The sequence below is a fragment of the Garra rufa genome, chromosome 7 (genome assembly GCF_049309525.1).
Source record: "Garra rufa chromosome 7, GarRuf1.0, whole genome shotgun sequence".
In the NCBI taxonomy this organism is placed as follows: domain Eukaryota; kingdom Metazoa; phylum Chordata; class Actinopteri; order Cypriniformes; family Cyprinidae; genus Garra; species Garra rufa.
In genome coordinates, this window is record NC_133367.1 from 19,930,385 (window position 1) to 19,951,028 (window position 20,644).

Here is a 20,644-nt window from a genome sequence, read left to right on the forward strand (position 1 = left end):
TCCAGGCTTAACTGGGACGTTCGTGTTGTGTGCTAGTTTTCCAGGCACTCTGGTCTATATACTGATGTCTTTAGACAGCTTTGCTCATAACATAAATAGCTCATCTGGAAATAATAATAGCTTTATTAGCACCTGTCGTACTATACAGTGTATAAGCCAAATCACTCAGCAGGGCACAGCTATGGATATTATACAAAAAAAGAAAAAAGTTTGTTTCACAAAAGCAAAAATTTTGAATACAGAGAAAAATCTGAAAGTTAGCAATGCTTTGATTTTAATCCATTAAAGTGCATATGAAATTGCCATTTTACCAATGCATATGATGCAATTTTTCTTCACATGGATAGAAGATGAAATGTGAAAAGTTATTCTGTGTGACACTAGATTGTGCATTACATAAGAACCTAAAGCAGTAACTAAACCCATGAGGTGATATCATCATATTTCAGGGATATAGATGTAATATAACTTTAAATGAAATAAATGCATATGTATCCATTTCTGTGTTGCATCAGGAAAAACCCCACGTGTATTTACAGTAAAACAACCATCAGAGGTAGAACATAATTTGGTATGTAAATAAATCAGTTTAAATGATCAACATATGAAGAGGTGAAATGCAAAATCGTATTTTTTGGCTGTTGAAGTATGATCATTTCAAGTTTTCTGAACAATCCTGCATAATTTTCGATTGGAAGACACAGTATTTGCACGTTAAATGAAGCGTAAACTATATGCATCCGTAATACAAAGCAATGTAACTTTTATAGGCGAGTGTAAGTAGTAGAAGTTCATAGTCAACATTTTACTTTTACAGTAGCATCTCATTCTCTCCGCAGTGATAGACTGCTAGTCATTCCGTACACCTCCATGCAGGCAATATCGTAAGGACAGTACATCGGTTTCACCATAAATCTTTTGTTTTGGCTGCTTGATTTTTGCTACACTCGCAAATGTCGTCATATTTTATTTTGGTTCACACTACAGCCTCCTGCAGAACCTGAACCTGATACCCCCTTAGTGTTCACTGGAGTGTAAAATTAGTTCCAGCAACATTTGTCAAACGCAATAAGGCATCTTTTGTCACGCTGCACTAAATGTATCCGTATCCACATTTTCACTGAGACTTAAGATTCAGCTCTATAGATGTATAAACTCTACACATTTTCACAAACCGATAGTATTTATGTTTTCAGTAGCATAGCATGTGCTAATAATCAGTAATGTGGCAGTAGAGCGTCCACAGAGAGCGTTGCACTCTAAAGTCACAATGTACGAAATCCGAAACACCGCAAGACGTTTGTACTCCCCATTCATCTTCAAATCAACTACAAATGAATTTACTTTAAATAGCGTTATGTGCATTTTGATGACGGGTCAATTTTCGTTCAATTGGCAAACGTTCTATGACGATTCGCTTTTATTAGCCGCCGAGACGTGATCACAACTACTTAATTGTAATGCTATAGCATTGTGAGGTCACAGTTGTGATGTGGTAGCATGGTGATGTCACAATCGTGGTTTGGTAGCATTATGGCATCACTGGGCAAACGTGGGTATGCTGCGAGACCGTCTCATGACCAGACGGACCTCCACATTAGGGAGACTGTCCTGTTTTGTCTGGCTGCAGCCCTCGTCCGCTACAGCCATGTGAAGGTCGAAACGCAGAGACACCGATTTCTTCCTCAGCTTGGGATTTCCTTTAAAGAAGGACCCTTCCCATTGCCTGATGACCTTGTCAATCTTCTCCGTCCTATAGCACACAAAAAGAACAACATTTTAGGATTACACAATCTCTGATGTAAAAGTTCCATCGCAGTTTTATTTTATAAGCCACATGCAAGATCAAACAAGTCAAGATCGTTGTCCTTAAGGTGTAAAATGTTTATGGTTCTTCAATGCAGGTAAGCAAAGTTTGTAAATAAATCTATGTAAACTCACTCCACATTTCCGTGACCTTCGGCACTCTCCCTCACTACATTTCCTTCCAGAATCTCCTGAGTCTTCACTGTACAGATCTCCCCATCTTTGTTTTTGACTGGCTCTGGATGAAAAACACAACTCAGTCTCTCAGTCTTGCTGTTGCATAATGAGACAATTTATTGAGAATGACTTGATGGAAACATGATGGATTCCAGTGGCAGTTTTAGGTTCGAAAAAGAATTTGAGGGTGTTTTGACATCATCCTTACCTGTGAGGACGACAAGACTCCGCTGTCGTTGAAGGGTTGGGCTTATTTTTTGAGTTTTTTCAGAGAAGAATGGCTCAGCGATATCCTCGTCACATCCGTTTGGCAGGCCATTCTGCTCTGGAGCAGGAACTGACCCCTTCCATGGCTTCAGCTTTTGAGACCGACCATCTGAGCTCAGAAACCTATGGTTTGAGAGTAAAAAAAGAAGCAGGTTTGATTCAAGACCACACTCGACTTCAGTGCTACCTTAAAAACCGCTTTTGGTTGACTGACTGTCAATAATATCAAGGGCACAAGGCCGATGCCAAAACCCTGACAAAATTCCAGTGTATTACTTTGGAGTTGCATAAAAGACATTATACAAGTTGGAGCGTGTGCTAACGGTTTTATTGCATAAACAAATACAGCTCAGTAAATCTGTCTCCCTACCTGCCCTCCTCGTGTTCCAGGAGTTTCCTATAGGTTGCAATCTCTCTCTCCAGCCTCATTTTAGTGTTGAGAAGCTGGCTATGGTTCTGCTTCTGGATTTCCAGACTATCCCGCACAGTTTCTAGCTCAGACTCCAGACTCCTGACAGACCTGGACAGATCCTTGAGCTGCACAGAGTACTGGAGCTGAGTGTGCTGTAGGGAGCTTTGGAGACTCTTCTCCTGGTGGGATAAAACAGAGTTGTTATTTATCACCAACATCTCTGGGCTCAGAGACACTCCTTTTCCACCAAGGCGGTTTGAGTTCAGAGCCAGAGTGTATATCAAATCGTTTCTTTATCTTTCGACACCCAAAGCACCAGCTCAGAACTAGGAAAAGTGGTTCGTAAGTAGCACCAAAACATTGCAGGTCTAGAACCGCTTGTTCATCAGAGGCTGGGGGCAGGGTTACCGTGATCAACAAGATGAACAGAAACTTTTGACCACACCTCTGTTGTGGCTCTCTAGCCCATGGAAAAGCAAACCTGTTCATAGAAGGCTCGCCAATCGAACCAGCTCTGAACCGGCAATAGCACTAGCTCTGAAGTGGCACCCAGTTCCTGCTGGTGGAAAGGGTGCCTGGGATAGGCTCCAGAATCCCTGTTACCCTACATAGGACAATTGGTTTAGAGCAGGACTGGGCAACTTTGGTCCTGGAGGGCCACTGTCTTGCAGAGTTCAGCTGCAACCTTAATCAAACATACCTGCCTGTACCTTTCTAGTGATCACAAGGAAGCAAGGCATCTTCCATTTAAGTCACTTGGGTGGTGTGTTTTCTTCCTCTTTAATTGCCTTTGATGATAATTCATGTCAGGGATGGGCAACCTCAGTCCTGAAGGGGCACTGTCCTGCAGAGTTTAGCTCCAACCCTAATCAAACACACCTGAACAAGCTAACAGAGGCACAGAGGTTTTTTTCAGGGTTGAAGCTGAACTCTGCAGGACTGCGGATCTCTAGGACCAAACATGCTCTGGACCAACCTGGGATTAGGTGCCTTGCACACTGATGATGGCTCATCTTGCAGTGTCTGATCCACCAACCTTTCTGTAACTATCAACCCCCCGAATAAACCTGGAGTTAATGACTCAAGAATTCCTTATTGCAGAGATCAAACCAACAATACTCCAGAAACTGACAATAAACTTCTGGATAAATCTGTGATTCAGAGTTTGGCTCAAGGGTGCAATGGAAGTGCCATATGAGTCATCCCTTGTGGAGCATCAGCCTTGAGTTTTATCCACAACACCACTACCGTAACGTATCTTGATCAAGGACACAGTGGTCACTGGAGATATAAGTGGTAGAACATGGCTCTACCAACACTAACGCAATGGATTAGATCCCCAAGGCTCAACTTGGCGCCTTCAATTATGTACCTAAATATTTTAGGTATTTTATCTATTTGATAACAATTTGTGGTTATCCGCAGTACTTGATTTATAAAAGCAGAAGTCCTGGAACAATAAGTGATGACAAATTCAGCAAGGAGCTGTCGTCCATTTCCTGGAGGCAAAGTGTTGACGTACGTTTAACAGATTACAGAGGTGGCAGATTCAGATCTGGCTTGTTCTAGCAGAGATTAAAACCTGTATATGCCTCATGTAGCAGTAAGTGCTATTCTAATTAGCTTATTATGCGTTAAGGTGAAAAGGGTTCAAGAGTGTGTGTTTAGGTGTGTCTACATGTTTCTGAATTGGAGTGTGTGTGTCTGGGTGTGTCTGTGGGCATGTCTGTGGGAACCCGAACGCACCAAGGCATGTAGCGATTCGATTTCCACCTGCAGACGGTGCCACCGCTTTCGGGCCTCTGTGAGCTCGGCTCGTGCCTCCTTCAGGGCCTCGTCGCCTGCTCTCACCTACACAAAAAAACACAACACACACAATGTACAATAAATCTTAATACGTATTTGGGCTGTTTTCATTTTGCTTACTGTTGAGGTTATCACATCGTGCCTTAGGACACCTCGTAATTGTCGTAAAATGTCTTCAGTGCGTAGCCTCTCTGGAATATTGTTTTAATTATCCATGATTTACACCCCAAAATGAAGTCATGCTAAATGAGATGGTATCAAAATAGATCACTTTAAAGAAAACTGAATTGATGCTCTTGTGGTCTGAGTTGACGTATATCACAGTCTAAGAATCAGTTCAGTCTCGATCTGATAGCAATGACTGCACAGTTCCAAAGAAATGGAAAATTACAGTCATGTGTTCCAAAAACAACACAGGTTTTTTGAACAGTACTATGTTAATACTATGTTTACTTTGGCGTTACCATGTTTTTTCAGGAGATGTTGTTCAGTGGTAATATCATGTGTTTTGAAACGTGTACCATGGTAATATCTTGTTACTTGTCAGAATTTTTTGGACACCTACCAAGAACAGTTGTATTGAAACCCTCAATTTACCATTGTCAACATAGTAGGTATTTGTAAAGACAAGCTGCAGTGTGTTGTTGTTTTTCAAGGAGAGTTATGAGGCTGATGGCCCATGTTTTTGTGTGAGGGGATAAATTCTCCTCAAGCACGCTGGAAGACAAATAAACAATCACCTACTGACGAGAACAGAATAATGACAATGGTTATGCTCAATGGAACTGACGTCCCTTATTCTGTTTTGAGTAATAATGGATGCTTAGCAGACACGCTCACTCACTCACACACACGCACGCACACACATACTACGACCGTTCTGCAGTGCCCTGGCCAGCCGACCGTAGAGAGTGTTTGAAGGAGAGAGAGATAGAGAGAGAGAGCGAATACTCATACCTGTGGCGGAAACGCAGCTGTGGGGCTGGTTGCATCCTTTCGGGGCCTTCTCTGTGAAGCGGGGCCGGAGCCTGGGGCTGGATTTGGTGGCGCGGCTGAGTCAGGGCTGCTCTGGGCTGGGCTGGAGTGGTCGCACTGGGTGCTGGTCCGGGAGAGATCCATTCCTCTGCCATCCTCTCCTGCAGCAACCTGCGCTAGCACTCTATCACACTCCTCTACTGCTCGCCGCTGGTGCTGATCCAGCTCTCTCTGTCAGCCAACGAGAGAGAGAGAGGGGGTGGAAAATGAGAGGGAGGAAGAGGAGAATTTAAAGGGCTCCTCTCATGAGGAATTCAAATTTCCTTCATCTTTGATGAAAACATACTTCTTCCCGAGTCCAAAGCGACAAAAATGTCTTGTTCTGACCTCAACAACCCACATTAATTTGTCTGTATTTGTTTTTAATTGACTATTTGGCCAACCCAGTCAGGGCGAGGTTATATAAACAGGATAAATATTGTTATTCCTGAGAAAAGTAGAATCGAGATTCGTAAAGAGCTACTCACATTGAGGTGAAACTTTGTTGCAGACAAATCGAAGTTTACAATCTTGTCATATAAATTTAAATATAGTAACTTCGACAGTGTTTAAAACTGATATCAAATTATCAAAGTCATTCAGTTTAACTTTTGGTTTAGTAACTATATTTTGTGTGGGTAGGCGACAGATGCTTTTGGTCACATTTTGCAAAACAATACTTTTACTATTTTCTATATTTCTGCATAAATATGTCCCAAAACATCATCAGATTTTCATTTAAGTCCCGAAAGTAGACAAAGAGAACCCAATTAAACAAGTGAGAGAAAAATATTTTCTTTGTCATTTATTTATTGAGAAAAATGATCCAGTGTTACATATCTGTGCATTGCAAAAGTATGTGAATCTCTTGGATTAGCAGTTCATTTAAAGGTGAAATTTGAGTCCATCTGTGCAAAAGTGTTTTTCAGTCAGTGGAATGGCTATCACATGTCAGTACGTGACCTGTTTTATTCAAAGAACTGGGATCTATAAAAGTCTGATCATGTTTGTGGAAGTGAATCATGTCACGAAAAAAGTAGATTTCTGATGACCTCGGAAAAAGAGTTGATGTTGCTCATCAGGCTAGAAATGGTTGCAAAACTATCTCTAAAGAGTTTGGACTCCACAAATCCACGGTCAGACAGATCGTGTACAAATGGAAGAAATTCAAGACTACCGTTACCTTCCAGAGAAGTGGTCGACCAACAAACATCACTCCAAAGCAGAACGTGCAATAGTCTGTGAGGTTGCAAAACTTCTAAGCAACTAAAGATCTTTCTTACATTGGCTAATGATAATGTTCATGAGTCCACCATCAGGAGAACACTGAGCAACCAATGGCAGAGTTACAAGAAGAAAGCCACTGTTCTCCAAAATGAAAAATTTTGGAGAACAGTGGAGTTGGTAGTATCATGACGGGCCTGTTTTGCTGCATCTTGGCCAAGACAACCTGCCATCATTGATGGATCAATGAATTCTGAATTATACCAGCAAATTCTAAAGGAAAAAGTCAGGTCATCTTTTTAAGAACAGAGTCTTAAGAGAACGTGGGTCATGCAGCAAGACAACAACCCCAAGCACATTCTTCCAAAGAATGTTTAAAGCCAAAGTCCAGACCTTAATCCAATTAAAATGTGGAAGAACCTAAGCAAGCTGTTCATATGAGGAAACCCACCAACATCACAGAGTTTAAGTGGTTCTGCACTAAGGAATGGGCTAAAACTCCTATGTTATTGTGCAGGACTGATCAGCATTTACAAGAAACTTTACCTTCAGTCACTGCAGCAAAAGGGTGTCACACCAGATACTGAAAGCAAAGATTCACATACTTTTGCAATGCACAGATATGTAACACTGGATCAGTTTCCTCAATAAAAAATGATAAAGCAAATATTTTTCTCTTACTAGTTTAACTGGGTTTTCTTTATCTACTTTCAGGACTTATATGAAAATCTGATTATGTTTTGGGTCATATTTATGCAGAAACAGAGAAAATTCCAAAGGGTTCACAAACTTTCAAGCGGCACTCTGTATATATTTTACTATCTGAATAGATAATTGTGCACAAATTATAACGACACATGATGAACAAATACATTGAATTATTGGCCAAATCTCGATACTAAATAATGTCTTATAATTGAAGGTTGTGTAAGTTCAGATCCACCATTCCCCACACAAACACACCCTTTCCTTAAGGCTTACCGCAACTTGGCGTAAAGAGATCAGGGAACATTTTTAACAAGTATTTTTACTAAAGACAGACGTCAAGGTTTCTTTCGTTAAATGCTTAACATGACTGACAGAACATCACACGCACCGTGGCACACAATTGCACAATTAGCCACAATCACTAACTGACATTCGACCAAACAGTAATGTCTCCACCTCATGTTCCTCCATGATTTGCTGTAACTCATTTTGGGATTCAGAAAGCTGCTTTTCCAGGAGAGTGTTGGCCGTTTCCACTTCTTTCTTCTGCAGCTTCAGCTGTGACACCTCCTGCTCCTTTAGGAGACGAAGCTTCTCCTCGGTTTCACACCTACATGCACATACAGAGACTTGAGTATCTAAATGAAAGACACGCAATGGACTTGTGTTTATATAAAGCTATTTTAAAATGAAAATTCATTTAAAACTAAAACATATTTCCGATTTCCACCCCTGTTGAAGAAACACAACCTTAAATAAATTCTACGTCAAATACTGGTTCAGATTTACAGATAAAGTTCAATTTATATAAACATACCACAGAAAGTGCTGACAAAAACACACCTACAGTGAAAGCATATGAGCAAACATTGGCATATTTTTGTTAACACTGAGAAAAATGAGTTGTAATTACTAAAGCTGTGTCTGTTCAACCCAATTCCCAATTAAACAAACTCTCAGTGCACACCCACTATTATAAAAAAAACGCATTGTATAAAACCAACTGACATGCACTGACTTTCTAGGAAAATCAGACTTAAGTCATCTGAGAAAGTTCCACCTTATGTAATAGAAGATGATGTGTCATTTTTGTCCATTTATTTTGCTTGATTCATTATCAAGCATTCTTCGGCATTTCCAGGCGCTTGCTGTTGCCCACCACTAGAGGGCGATCAGATGTTTACATTACAATATTTTGTTCTTTTGAGTGAAATATTCCATTGGCATGTTTGGAATGCAAACTCTAGTATGAATACAGTGCCCAGTATGCAAATTTTCTGACATGTTTCTGACATTTGGACAAATTACAGAACCCACTGGGTTAGGTAGTGTATCCCAAAATGCAAATTGCTTGACCTTTAACAAAAAGAAAAAAAAAGTGAAAGTTTCTAACCTGGTCTTTAAATGTGCTGCCTTGAGTTTTACTGCATCGGATTGTAACAGAACTTCTGCATTTTCCATTATGATCATCCTAACCTGCCAAAACAAACAAAGGGGAGGATACATTAGCAGGAAAATAAGACATAATCAATATAACTGCATTATAATTGCCCTGGGTAGAAATTACCCTCTTGAGCAATTTGATCAAAATTATGGAAGAAAAAAAAGACGTATTAGGAACGTACAAGGCTCATTGAAGATAAATAGCTGTCAACACCCATCTAATCATGGGAACAAAAATTAATTTCTGAATTCTCAGCGTGAAAGATCAGGGTGTATGTAGGTGTGCATCAACATGCGGTTTTTCTGGCTGTTTACTGATTGACAGACTTGGTTTATGCAAATACCACTACTGAAGGAAGTAATGAAGACTTAAATGCTGCCAGGATTTTTCATTTAATGTCCATTGTGCACATTGCTCAGTGCATTGACTGGATCTTGACAGATAGATTGTTTTTCCCCCAGAGCACATAAAATAGTTAGCTATCTGTCACATAAAACACAAGTGGGTTTAAACTGTGTTATCTGCATTTTTGCAAATCTTTAAGCAGGCTATTATTATGTTAGGGTCAAAGATCGAGTCAGATCCGAAAGCCGGCCCTGAGGTACTAAAAGGATTAACAATCTTTCGCGAGGTCAAAATGGCCACAGGCACCGGAACGGTTTTAGGAAGCACAGGTGTTAAGCGTCTGGTTAGCAACCCTCTGGTAATCAATTAAAATACCTGTTAGTCCCACAGAATTCAAACCTCCAGACTGCAAACCTTAGTCAATTAAAAAGACTATGCAAAATAGAATCCTAAAAATGTAGTATGTCATAATGAACATCATTGAATATAAAATGTCTTGTAATTATTGTGTGCTCCACAGTTTACATAACGTGTACTCTAAAAATAGTATGAGTAGTTTAGTAGTATGGCGTTGTAAATTGGCAATGTAGTCTTAAATATACAGTATACCATCCAATTACTCCATGCATATTGTACCCAGTATGCTGTACATAGTGCATACTGGAAAAGAGTATTGAGTATGCAAAATAGCATGCAGAAGAGTAGTAGCAGAAGAGTAGTATGTCATAGTGAACAAATCTCAAATATAGAATGTTATGTAATTATTATAAGCAGTACAGTGTACTATACATACTGCATACTGCAAAAATAGTATGAGTAGTATGATAGTAGTATGGCATTCTGAACACTTCATTGGTCTCAAATATAGCATCCCATCCAATTACTGCATGCATATTGTACAATGTGCGTACTTCAAAATAGTAATAAAGAGTATGCAAAATAATATGCAAAAATAGTATGAATGTTTATATACTGCAAAGTTTACATATTAAATACTGCAAATGTAGTATAAGGAGTACGGGAGATCCTTAGTCTTGAATATATAGTATGTCATCAAATTACTCCATGCATATTGTACCCAGTATGCTGTACATAGCGCATACTGAAAAAGAGTATTAAGTATGCAAAATAGCATGCAGAAGAGTAGTATATGTCATAATGAACAAATCTTTCATCTCAAATATAGAATGCTATGTACTTATTATAGGCAGTACAGTATACTATACATACTGCATACTACAAAAATAGTATGAGTAGTAGTTTCATTCTGAACACTTCACTAGTCTCAAATATAACATCCCATCCAATTACTGCATGCATATTGTACAATGTGCGTACTTCAAAATAGTAATAAAGAGTATGCAAAATAATATGCAAAAATAGTATGAATGTTTATATACTGCAAAGTTTACATGTTAAATACTGCAAACATAGCATAGGGAGTATGGGAGATCCTTAGTCTTAAATATATAGTATGCCATCTAATTATAGCATGCATACAGAATATTGGCATACTCTATACAGCTACTATATTACATACTACATTAATAGTATAAATAGTACACTAATATAGCATTATGAACAAATTCTTAGATTCAAATATATAGTTTGTCATCTAATTATTGAATGCATGCAGAATATTAGCACACTCTACGCAGTTAACATACTATAGTAGTATAGTAATATGCTATGCTATATAGAATGCCATCTAGTATTAAAAACAGTATGCAAAAATAATAGTATGCCATAACGGCATTCTTAATCTTGAATATATAACTAGACTTATTGCATGCAGCACAGTATGCATACTGCATTCTAAAAATAGTATTAGAGTAAGAGTAGTATGCCATTTCAAACACATTCTTAGTATCATATATAGTTTGCCATGTAATTATATAATTATTACTGAAAATATTAAATATTATCATAATGCATACTGCATAAAGAGTATGAGTAGTACAGAACAGTATACAGTGCATACTGCAAGAGTATTAAAAATAGTATGCAGAAGAATAAAAAATGTCCTTGCATGCTACACAGTATGCATACTGTATACTTAAATTGTATGAGTAGTATGCCACTCCAAATGTATTCGTAGTATCATATATAGTATACTGCAAAAATAGTATGAGTATTATGATAGTATGTGGCATTCTGAACACACCCTTAGTCTCAAATATAGTATGCCATCTAATTACTGCATGCATATTGTACCAGTATACTGTACATAGTATACACTTTTTAAAATAGTATTGAAGATTATGCAAAATACTATGCAAAAAGAATAGTATGTCATAAAAAACAAACCACTGATCTTGAATTTAATCTCATGCAATGCTGCACAGTTTACATACTGTATACTGCAAACATAGCATGAGGAGTATAGTACATTTTGCAGTGTACATAGTACATATTCTTAGTTTTAAATATATAGTATGCCATCTGATTACTGCATGTACTGCACATAGTGCCTACTGGAAAAGAGGATTATTGAGTATGCAAAATAGCATGTATATAAAAGAGTAGTATGCCATAAAAAGCAAATCCTCATATTGAATATAGAATGTTATGTAATTATTATTAGCAGTTCAAAATACTCTGCACACTGTATACTGCAAAAAAGTATGAGTAGTATGATAGTATGACATTCTAAACACATCCTTAGTCTCAGTTATAGCATGCCATCTAATTATGTGTTATGTATAGTATTAAATAGTATGCAAAGAGTAGTATGTAATAAACAAATCATTAATCAAGCATTTAAAATGCTTGCATACTGCATAGTTGCATAAAACTGAATGTTGCAAACACAGTATGGGGAGTATGGTGGTATGGCATTCTAAACATACCCCTAGTTTCAAATATAAAGTATGTAATCTAATTATAGCATGCACACAGAATATTGGCATACTCACAGCTAACATAGTACATACTGAATAAATAGTATGAGTAGTACATTATTATGGCATTAAAAAACTAATTCTTAGATTCAAATATAAGTTTGTCATCTAATTATTGCATACATGTTGGCAAACTCTACACAATTAACATACTATAGTAGTGCTACTATACTACTATGGTATGTTAATTGTGTAGAGTTTGCAAATATTCTGCATGCACGCATGCAATAAATAGATGACAAACTTATATTTGAATTTTTATAATTAGTTTATATTATGCCATCTTATTATTGACTGAAACAGAATATTCAAAGTGATCATAATGCATACTTCATAAATAGCATGAGTAGTGGAGAACAATATACTTTACACACTGCGAAAAGTATTCAAAATAGTATGTAAAAATAATAATATGCCAAAATGACATTCTTAATCTTGAATATAGAATGAATATAACCTTATTACATGCAGCACAGAATACTGTATACTATACAGTATACTGCATTTTTAAAATAGTATGGTAGTATGCCAGTTCAAACATATTCAAAGTATCATATATAGTATGCCATCTAATTGTTGACTGAAACAAAATATCAAAAGTTATCATAATGCATACTGCATAAAGAGTAGTACAGAACAGTATACTGTGCATACTGCAAGAGTATTGAAAATAGAATGCAAAAAGAATAGTACACATAACAAACATTGTTCTTAATCTTGAGAAAAAAATGTCACTACAAAATTATTACTAAAACTGTATGACTGTATAACTGCATGCATATTAGTGCATACTTCAAAATAGTATTAAAGAGTATGCAAAATAGCATGCAAAAAAGAGTAGTATGCTATAACAAACAAATCATTAATCTTGAATTTAAAATGTTTACATACTGCCTAGTTTACATAATGTATACTGCAAACATAGTATGAGGAGTATGGTAGCATAGTATATATAGTATGTCATCTAATTATTGCATGCAAACTAAATATTGTCACACTCTTCATAGCTAACATACTATGTACTATATAAATAGGTTGAGTACTACACTAATATGGCATTAGAAACAAATTCTTAGATTCAATTATAAATGTATAGTTTGTCATCTAATTATTACATGCATTCAGAATGTTAGCAAACTCTACACAGTTAACATACTACATACTGCAAAAATAATATAAGTAGTACACTGATATGGCATCCCTAGATTCAAATATATAGTATGTTATCTAATTGCAAACCAACAGCCTAAAAACCTGTGTCAAAAGTCTTCGAACTAGAATATTAGCATACTACCCATACTATTTCTGCATACTACGCACACTGTGTGATTTTTATGTCACTATCCTCGGATGATCTGCTACATATGTTGAAAATGTGCAGTATAAACCAGAACTCCAGAACAAAACTTAGGTTCGTATATCCCACAATGCAATGCACTAGACTTCAGTATTACCCATAATCCCTCTTGGCTGTTGACTTAAATTAGACATTTTACTCAAACTTAAATTTAAAAAATGCTAAATAACCATAATGACATTGTGTTTGAAACTTTCATTCTTGTATAACACGTACTTAAGCAGCACACGGTTGCAGTTAGTAGTATGCTAGTGTTCCATTCTGAATTGCGTGTTTATCAGCAGAATGACTTTCTAAAGGCTGGTGGAAGGTTGTGTTTCTCATGGAGTGTAATATTAGCTTAGCACATTTTGACTGGCTGGCTGCCATTTTGATGATTCATGAGCCATTGTGACAGCATAATATACGGTTAATCATTGTCATTGTTACTGAAAGTCACACTCATATATAATGTATTTTAAGGGATAAAATAAATTAGTAACGCTAACAGTAAATGCTTGTGTGTTTGTACAAATAATACTACTGCAAACTGCTGTTCACAAAGACTCATATTGGTTTTAGGCAATGTTTGGAATTGAATACTAGCATGTTGTATAGGATATATGGCTCACAGAATTAGTGCTAAAAATAGTATGCAAAGATACACATGCTAATTTGCAGGCTACTTTGCTGTCAAATACAATTTTTCATCTCACTCTCTATGTACTGCATGCTACAAAAATGGCAGGTGCAGTGTGGTATTCGCTATTCAAAACATATCCTTAGTATCTTGCAATGCATGTAGAATATTGGCATATTTTATACAGTTAACATACTGAATACTACTTGTACATAATTATTATGAGTAGTACAGTAGTATGGCATTATGTCATCTGATTGCTGCATATATACACAGGCATTTTGAACTTAGTATACTGAACAAACTGCCAAAATAGTATGCGTAGTATTCCAAACATATTCTTTTCAAAGTTATTATTACGCACACTGCATAAATAGTATGAGTAATACAGAACAGTGTTCTTTGCATACTGCAAAAGGGTATTCAAAATAGTATGCAAAAATAACAGTATGCATAACGACATATTCCCAATCTTGAATATAAAACATTATTCATACTGTATACTAAAAATAGTCTGAGTAGTATGGTAGTAAGCCATTCCAAATATTCTTTGTATCGTATATAGTATGCCATCTAATTTTTTACTGAAACAGAATAAAGTTATCATGCAATTATTACATGCTGCACAATATGTATACTGTATAGCAGAAATAGTATGAGTAGCATAGTAGTATGCCATTACAAACATATTCTTTGTATAATATATAGAATGCCATCTAATCAATGACTGAAACATAATTTTCAAAGTTATCATAACGCATACTGCCTAAATAGTATGAGTAATACAGAACAGTGTACTTTGCATACTGCAAAAGGGTATTCAAAATAGTATGCAAAAATAACAGTATGCCATAACGACATATTCTTAATCTTGAATATAGAATGAATATAGAATTATTACATGCTGCACAGTATTTATACTGTATACTAAAAACAGTAGGAGTATTATAACATAAATAGTATGAATAGTACAGAAAAGTATACTGCAAATAATACTGAAAATAGTATGCAAAAAGAATAGTATGCCATAACGAATATCTTGTTAATCTTAAATATAGAATGTCATGCAAATATTACATGCTGCACAGTATGCATACTGTATACTAAAATAGTATGAGTAGTATAGTAGTATGCCATTACAAACATACTTTTCATATCATATATAGTATGGCATTTCATTATAATACTGCATAAATAGTATAAGTACAGCACAGGATACGGTGCATACTGAAAATAATACTGAAAATAGTATGCAAAAAGAATAGTATGCCATAACGAATATCTTGTTAATCTTAAATGTAGAATGTCATGCAAATATTACATGCTGCACAGTATGCATACTGTATACTAAAATAGTATGAGTAGTATAGCAGTATGCCATTACAAACATACTTTTCATATCATATATAGTATGGGATTTAATTATAATACTGCATAAATAGTATTAGTACAGCCCAAGATACTGTGCATACTGCAAATAATACTGAAAATAGTATGCCATAACGAATATATTGTTAATCTTAAATATAGAATGTCATGCAAATATTACATGCTGCACAGCATGCATACTGTATACTAAAATAGTTTGAGTAGTATAGTAGTATGCCATTACAAACATACTTTTCATATCATATATAGTATGGCATTTCATTATAATACTGCATAAATAGTATAAGTACAGCACAGGATACGGTGCATACTGCACATAATGCTGAACATAGTATGCAAAAATTGTATGCTAAAATGAATATATTTTTAATATTAAATATAGAATGTCATGCAAATATTACATGCTGCACAGCATGCATACTGCAAAACGGTGTGAGTAGACAGTATAAGTAGAATGATAGTTCCATATATATTCTAACTATCAGATATAATAATGACATTAACACAGATGTGGGGCCCAACCCACTCATAGGGGGCCACTTGTTAATTTTTGATGCCTCTTATCCAAAGCACCTGATTTAACATACTATCTGAAGTTCCATAGTCTAACTTGGGTGTGTCAACATACTGAGCCACCTAAAATGTGCAGCGGGGCCCCCGAGGGCCATATTAAGAAACACTACAGAAGATGATGCATCTGAGTAAATAAAAACATGCATTTAACCGTCTTAATTAAGCTCATTACCTCAGAGCCAGTCTGAGGGGTTTTTCAGGGTAACATGAAAAGCTCCTCAGGGTATCAAACATAACGAAACAAGGAAGAAACAGAAAACAGGACAGATAATGAGCACAAAAACGTCACCGACCCACCTGAGCTCGCAGTTCCTGTGCCAGGGTCTCCTTATCGCTCCAGTCCCGCGGCTGAACAACGTTCCTCAATCCCCACTCCGCGATCTGCTCCTCCAATTCGCCATTGGTCTGTTCCAACTGATTCACGTGCTCCAGGAACCCCTTTAGACGTTCGTTCAGGGCCCTCAAGGCCAATTTCGGCTCTTCGAGTCCCTCCATGGGACCAGACGAAGCGAAATGTCTCAGAGCCCTTCGTGCCACGCCTAAGACAACCAGTGTTTACCAAGTAAATATTTTGCTTGAGTAACAGCGTCGACGTGGCTCCCACGGACAGTGACGAGGCCTTTCCCCGGCCCTTGGGGTACTAGGGGAGTGGTACGGGAGCGGGGGGCCCACCAGGGTGCCACTGGCCTTGTGCAGAGGTGAAAGCCAAGAGGCCACAATTTGTGTCACGGGTTTTGCTGGTGCTTTTGAAAACGCTGATCCTGGATTAGTGACAATTCACACATAAACACAGTCTCACACACATTGCAAAGGTCAAAGTCCACTTGTGTTTTAGAGTTGTAAAGGATTTGCAGTGTTTTTGTTTGCACCGGCTTTCGTGGCTCATATTGCGTGCGGCTGGTTTGCGTCGCTGCAGGGTGTTTGCATATGTGTTCGGATCTTTTACCTAATCGTTTTTTCTTGTTTAGGAGAACCCGTCTTCGGTACAGCTCAACGGCGTCGAGGCATGTCTCAGAGCTTCAGGGCATACTTATAACATACAAAGTGCTTTGCAGCTTGTGCGTTTCACTAAAGCCGTGCGGATTAACAAAGACATTTTGGCATTTGTGTTTGAACAGAAGGTAGTAGCCTCTGTGTGGAGGGGAATGTTGACTGGGCTTTATCTGGTCTGGGCTGTGTGCAAATCTATGGGTTTTAATATTGTAAATGATGAAAAATTAAGCATGGAATAATAATTTAAAAACTGGATTGAGAATCACTGATCAAACTTATTGATTTGAAGCCAGGGTTACAATTTTAATTAACTTTTTTTAATAAGTACTAAAGATGACATTGATTGATTGATTGTTTTTCTATTTATTTATTTATTTATTTATTTGGCCATATTTAAGTCTTACATTACACATTATATACACATTACATACTCCTACGGTTTTATATATATTCATAGTTTTATATATATACATATATATCTTATTAGTAGAATAATATTATTATATGATTATAGAATTGTAATATGTAAAAAGTATAAACTAATAGAAGTACTATATTCAATTTATAAACATTTAATTTAATACATGCATGCATATATATATATATATATATATATATATATATATATATATATAAACATACACATACATTTTTACATTTAATTTAAAATTACGTACTAAATACTATATTACTATATATAAAACACTATATTCTAAAACTATAAATAATAATAATTTGAATATAAATAATATAATTATAAAAAATTATAATTTAAAATTTTTTAATAGTATTATTATTAAATATAATGCACACTGTAATAATGTAATAAATTCTAACATGTATAATACATATTTTATATAATTTAATGTATGTAAGTATATATATATATATATATATATATATATATATATATATATATATATATATATATATGAGTGTGTGTATTAAAATATGTATAAAATTACATATAAATATTCTATTTTATAAAACTACATATAATAATAATATTATTATTAAATAATAATACACACTCAATTTACATGCATTTAATTTAACAAATTCTAACATGTTCAATACATATTTTACATAAAAACTATAAAATATCAGTGAAATATGCATGTTCTTTGTTTTAAATATGTATCGTATATATTTATATTTGATATATATTTTTTATAATCTAAAATTAGATTTTTAATTTAAAATGAAATGTAATTATATGTAAAAAAAAAAAACTTATATATATAATAAAATAAAAACAAAATTACATGTATAATAAAATAATATTATACTACAATAATAATAATAAATAATAATAATAATAATAATAATAATTATTATTATTATTATTAAATAAAATAATGCACACTCAATTTACATCAATTTTATTTAACAAATTTCCTAATCCTAATACATATTTTATATAAACACTTCAAAATACGAGTGTAATATGAAATATCCTTTATTTTGTATATATTTAATACATATTTTATTATATATTTAACATTTAATTTAAAATTCAATGTAATTGTGTGTGTTAAACAGTATAAAATTACATATATAATATAAAATTCTATATTATGAAATTACATAAATAATATTAATAATAATAATAACAACAACAACAATAATAATTACTCTATATTGTTATTATTATTAAATAATTAATTTAATAAATTTATATACAGTAAATCTAAGACATTGTAACATGTATAATACATATTTTATATAAATAGTATAAAATATGTATGTAATATACATCTTTGTTGTATATATATATAGTTATAGATAGATATATAATTTGCCAAATAATAAAAAATGTAATGTATTTATGTGTGTGTGTGTGTGTGTGTGTGTGTGTGTGTGTGTGTGTGTGTTTTAAAATGTTTAAAATATAAAATATATTATATAAAATTATATATACTAAAACTATAAATAATAATAATAATAATAATATTTAAAGAATAAGAGTATTAATATTAAATAATATAATGCACAATGTAATTTAATACATTCTAACACATAAAACATATTAAATATAAAAATCTATAATATGAGTGTAATACACGTGCATTTAATTAAAATGTTTTATAAAATGTGTGTGTGTATTAAAATATATATAAAATTATATATGGGATACAAAATTCTATATTACAAAACTACATATAATTATTTATTATTATTATTATTATTATTATTATTATTATTATTATTAAATAATAATAAAGCACATTCACCTAGTCAAACCAATTAAATTTGAAAACCGCAGCTCTTGGGACTGAATCAGTCTCAATAAATAAATTAATAAAAGAAAAAGTACAAATATTTTTATCTGTATTTCACCTGGAGTTGTTTCTTTTGGAGAGTGATTTACATGTGTTTTACTTCAGAGGAAACGCTGTTAGTGTCACTTAAATGAAAAACAACTTCGAGGCCAACTGTTGAAGGAGAAAAACAACATGCATACAAACTCAAATGGTTCCAACTAGAATGACTTATTGACTTAGCAAAAATAAGATGCAGTTGCGCAAACAACCAAATGATAAATAGGCCTACTCTGCCAGTTTCACTGCGTTTGATCTACCGAATCAAATGACGTCTGCACATCTACAGCTTCAGACAGCACAATCATCAGAGGAAAACAAAACAAAAGCTATTTGACTTACCAACACGCCCTCGCCCGTCCCACCCCTTTCTCCTCCACCGTCCCTGCCCTGGTGATTTCCCGTCAGATACCAGTCATTGAAGTGTGGCAGTCGCAGTACCTGAGAGTCCATCTGGCTGCACCCGTCCCACCCCACACATCTGGTTCTGGGGTGTCGACGCATCTGGTTGCCTGCACACCACAGAACAGAAGTCATGGGACAGGGAATGCCGCTCGACCTGTTCTGGCCCCCGGCGCTGCTCCATGAGAAAACATTGTGGTCTCACAAGTTGTCTGAAATGGGAGTGCAAGTAATTACAAACAGGTAATGACTGCTGACATGCGGCTACCTGTCCGACAGTTAAATTACAAGGTGGCTTACTGAAAAAAAATGCCAACTTGGAGATCCGGAAGGTGACACACTACCTGCGGTCTTTTACGAGGCCCGTAAGTTCCCGCTCGTCCCACCTGTCTACACTCCTTGGCCAAATGAGATCATGCTTCAGCTTTGCCATTCTGGAATTTAGCAATAGTTGCTGTAGTCATGTTTTTGACAGACGCCTGGTTTATTCAAATTTATTTGCAGGGGTGTAGCAACCGGGACGAAGAGGAGGACAGACAGGGCCCAAAGGCTGAAAGGAGCCCAGCTGATTTTGAAGGGCCCCGTAGCAAGTTTTGTGCAATGGGTCAAAAATCCCATAAATCTAAAAAGGAATTATATATAATACTATAAGAAAATATATTTTTCCCCATAAATTTTGTATGTATGCAAATTGTAAAATATCTAAGGTACATATTTCTAGTAATTGTGCTGTTATTTCTTATATCGTATTTTCAAAATGTTTTGGAATATTTGTCCTCTCCCTAAATTTGTCATTACTGAAACACATTATTATAAAATTTTATAAGAACCGTTATATTGACTGATTAAGATTTTGCTTATATCTTACTTGTAAATATATTTTTTGC

General features: G+C 35.2%; 1 protein-coding gene across 1 annotated transcript; it reads right to left on the bottom strand.

Moving 5' to 3' along the window:
• Positions 1 to 251: 251 nt before the first annotated feature.
• Positions 252 to 17,129, bottom strand: krt222 (keratin 222). The gene is made up of 9 exons (XM_073844892.1): positions 16,339 to 17,129; positions 8,808 to 8,890; positions 7,871 to 8,024; positions 5,426 to 5,674; positions 4,409 to 4,513; positions 2,621 to 2,841; positions 2,192 to 2,373; positions 1,942 to 2,044; positions 252 to 1,753 (listed from the first exon to the last, which is right to left on the bottom strand). Exons 1-9 carry the CDS (start codon positions 16,534 to 16,536, stop codon positions 1,540 to 1,542), a joined length of 1,509 nt encoding a protein of 502 aa, XP_073700993.1. The 5' UTR covers positions 16,537 to 17,129; the 3' UTR covers positions 252 to 1,539.
• Positions 17,130 to 20,644: the final 3,515 nt, after the last annotated feature.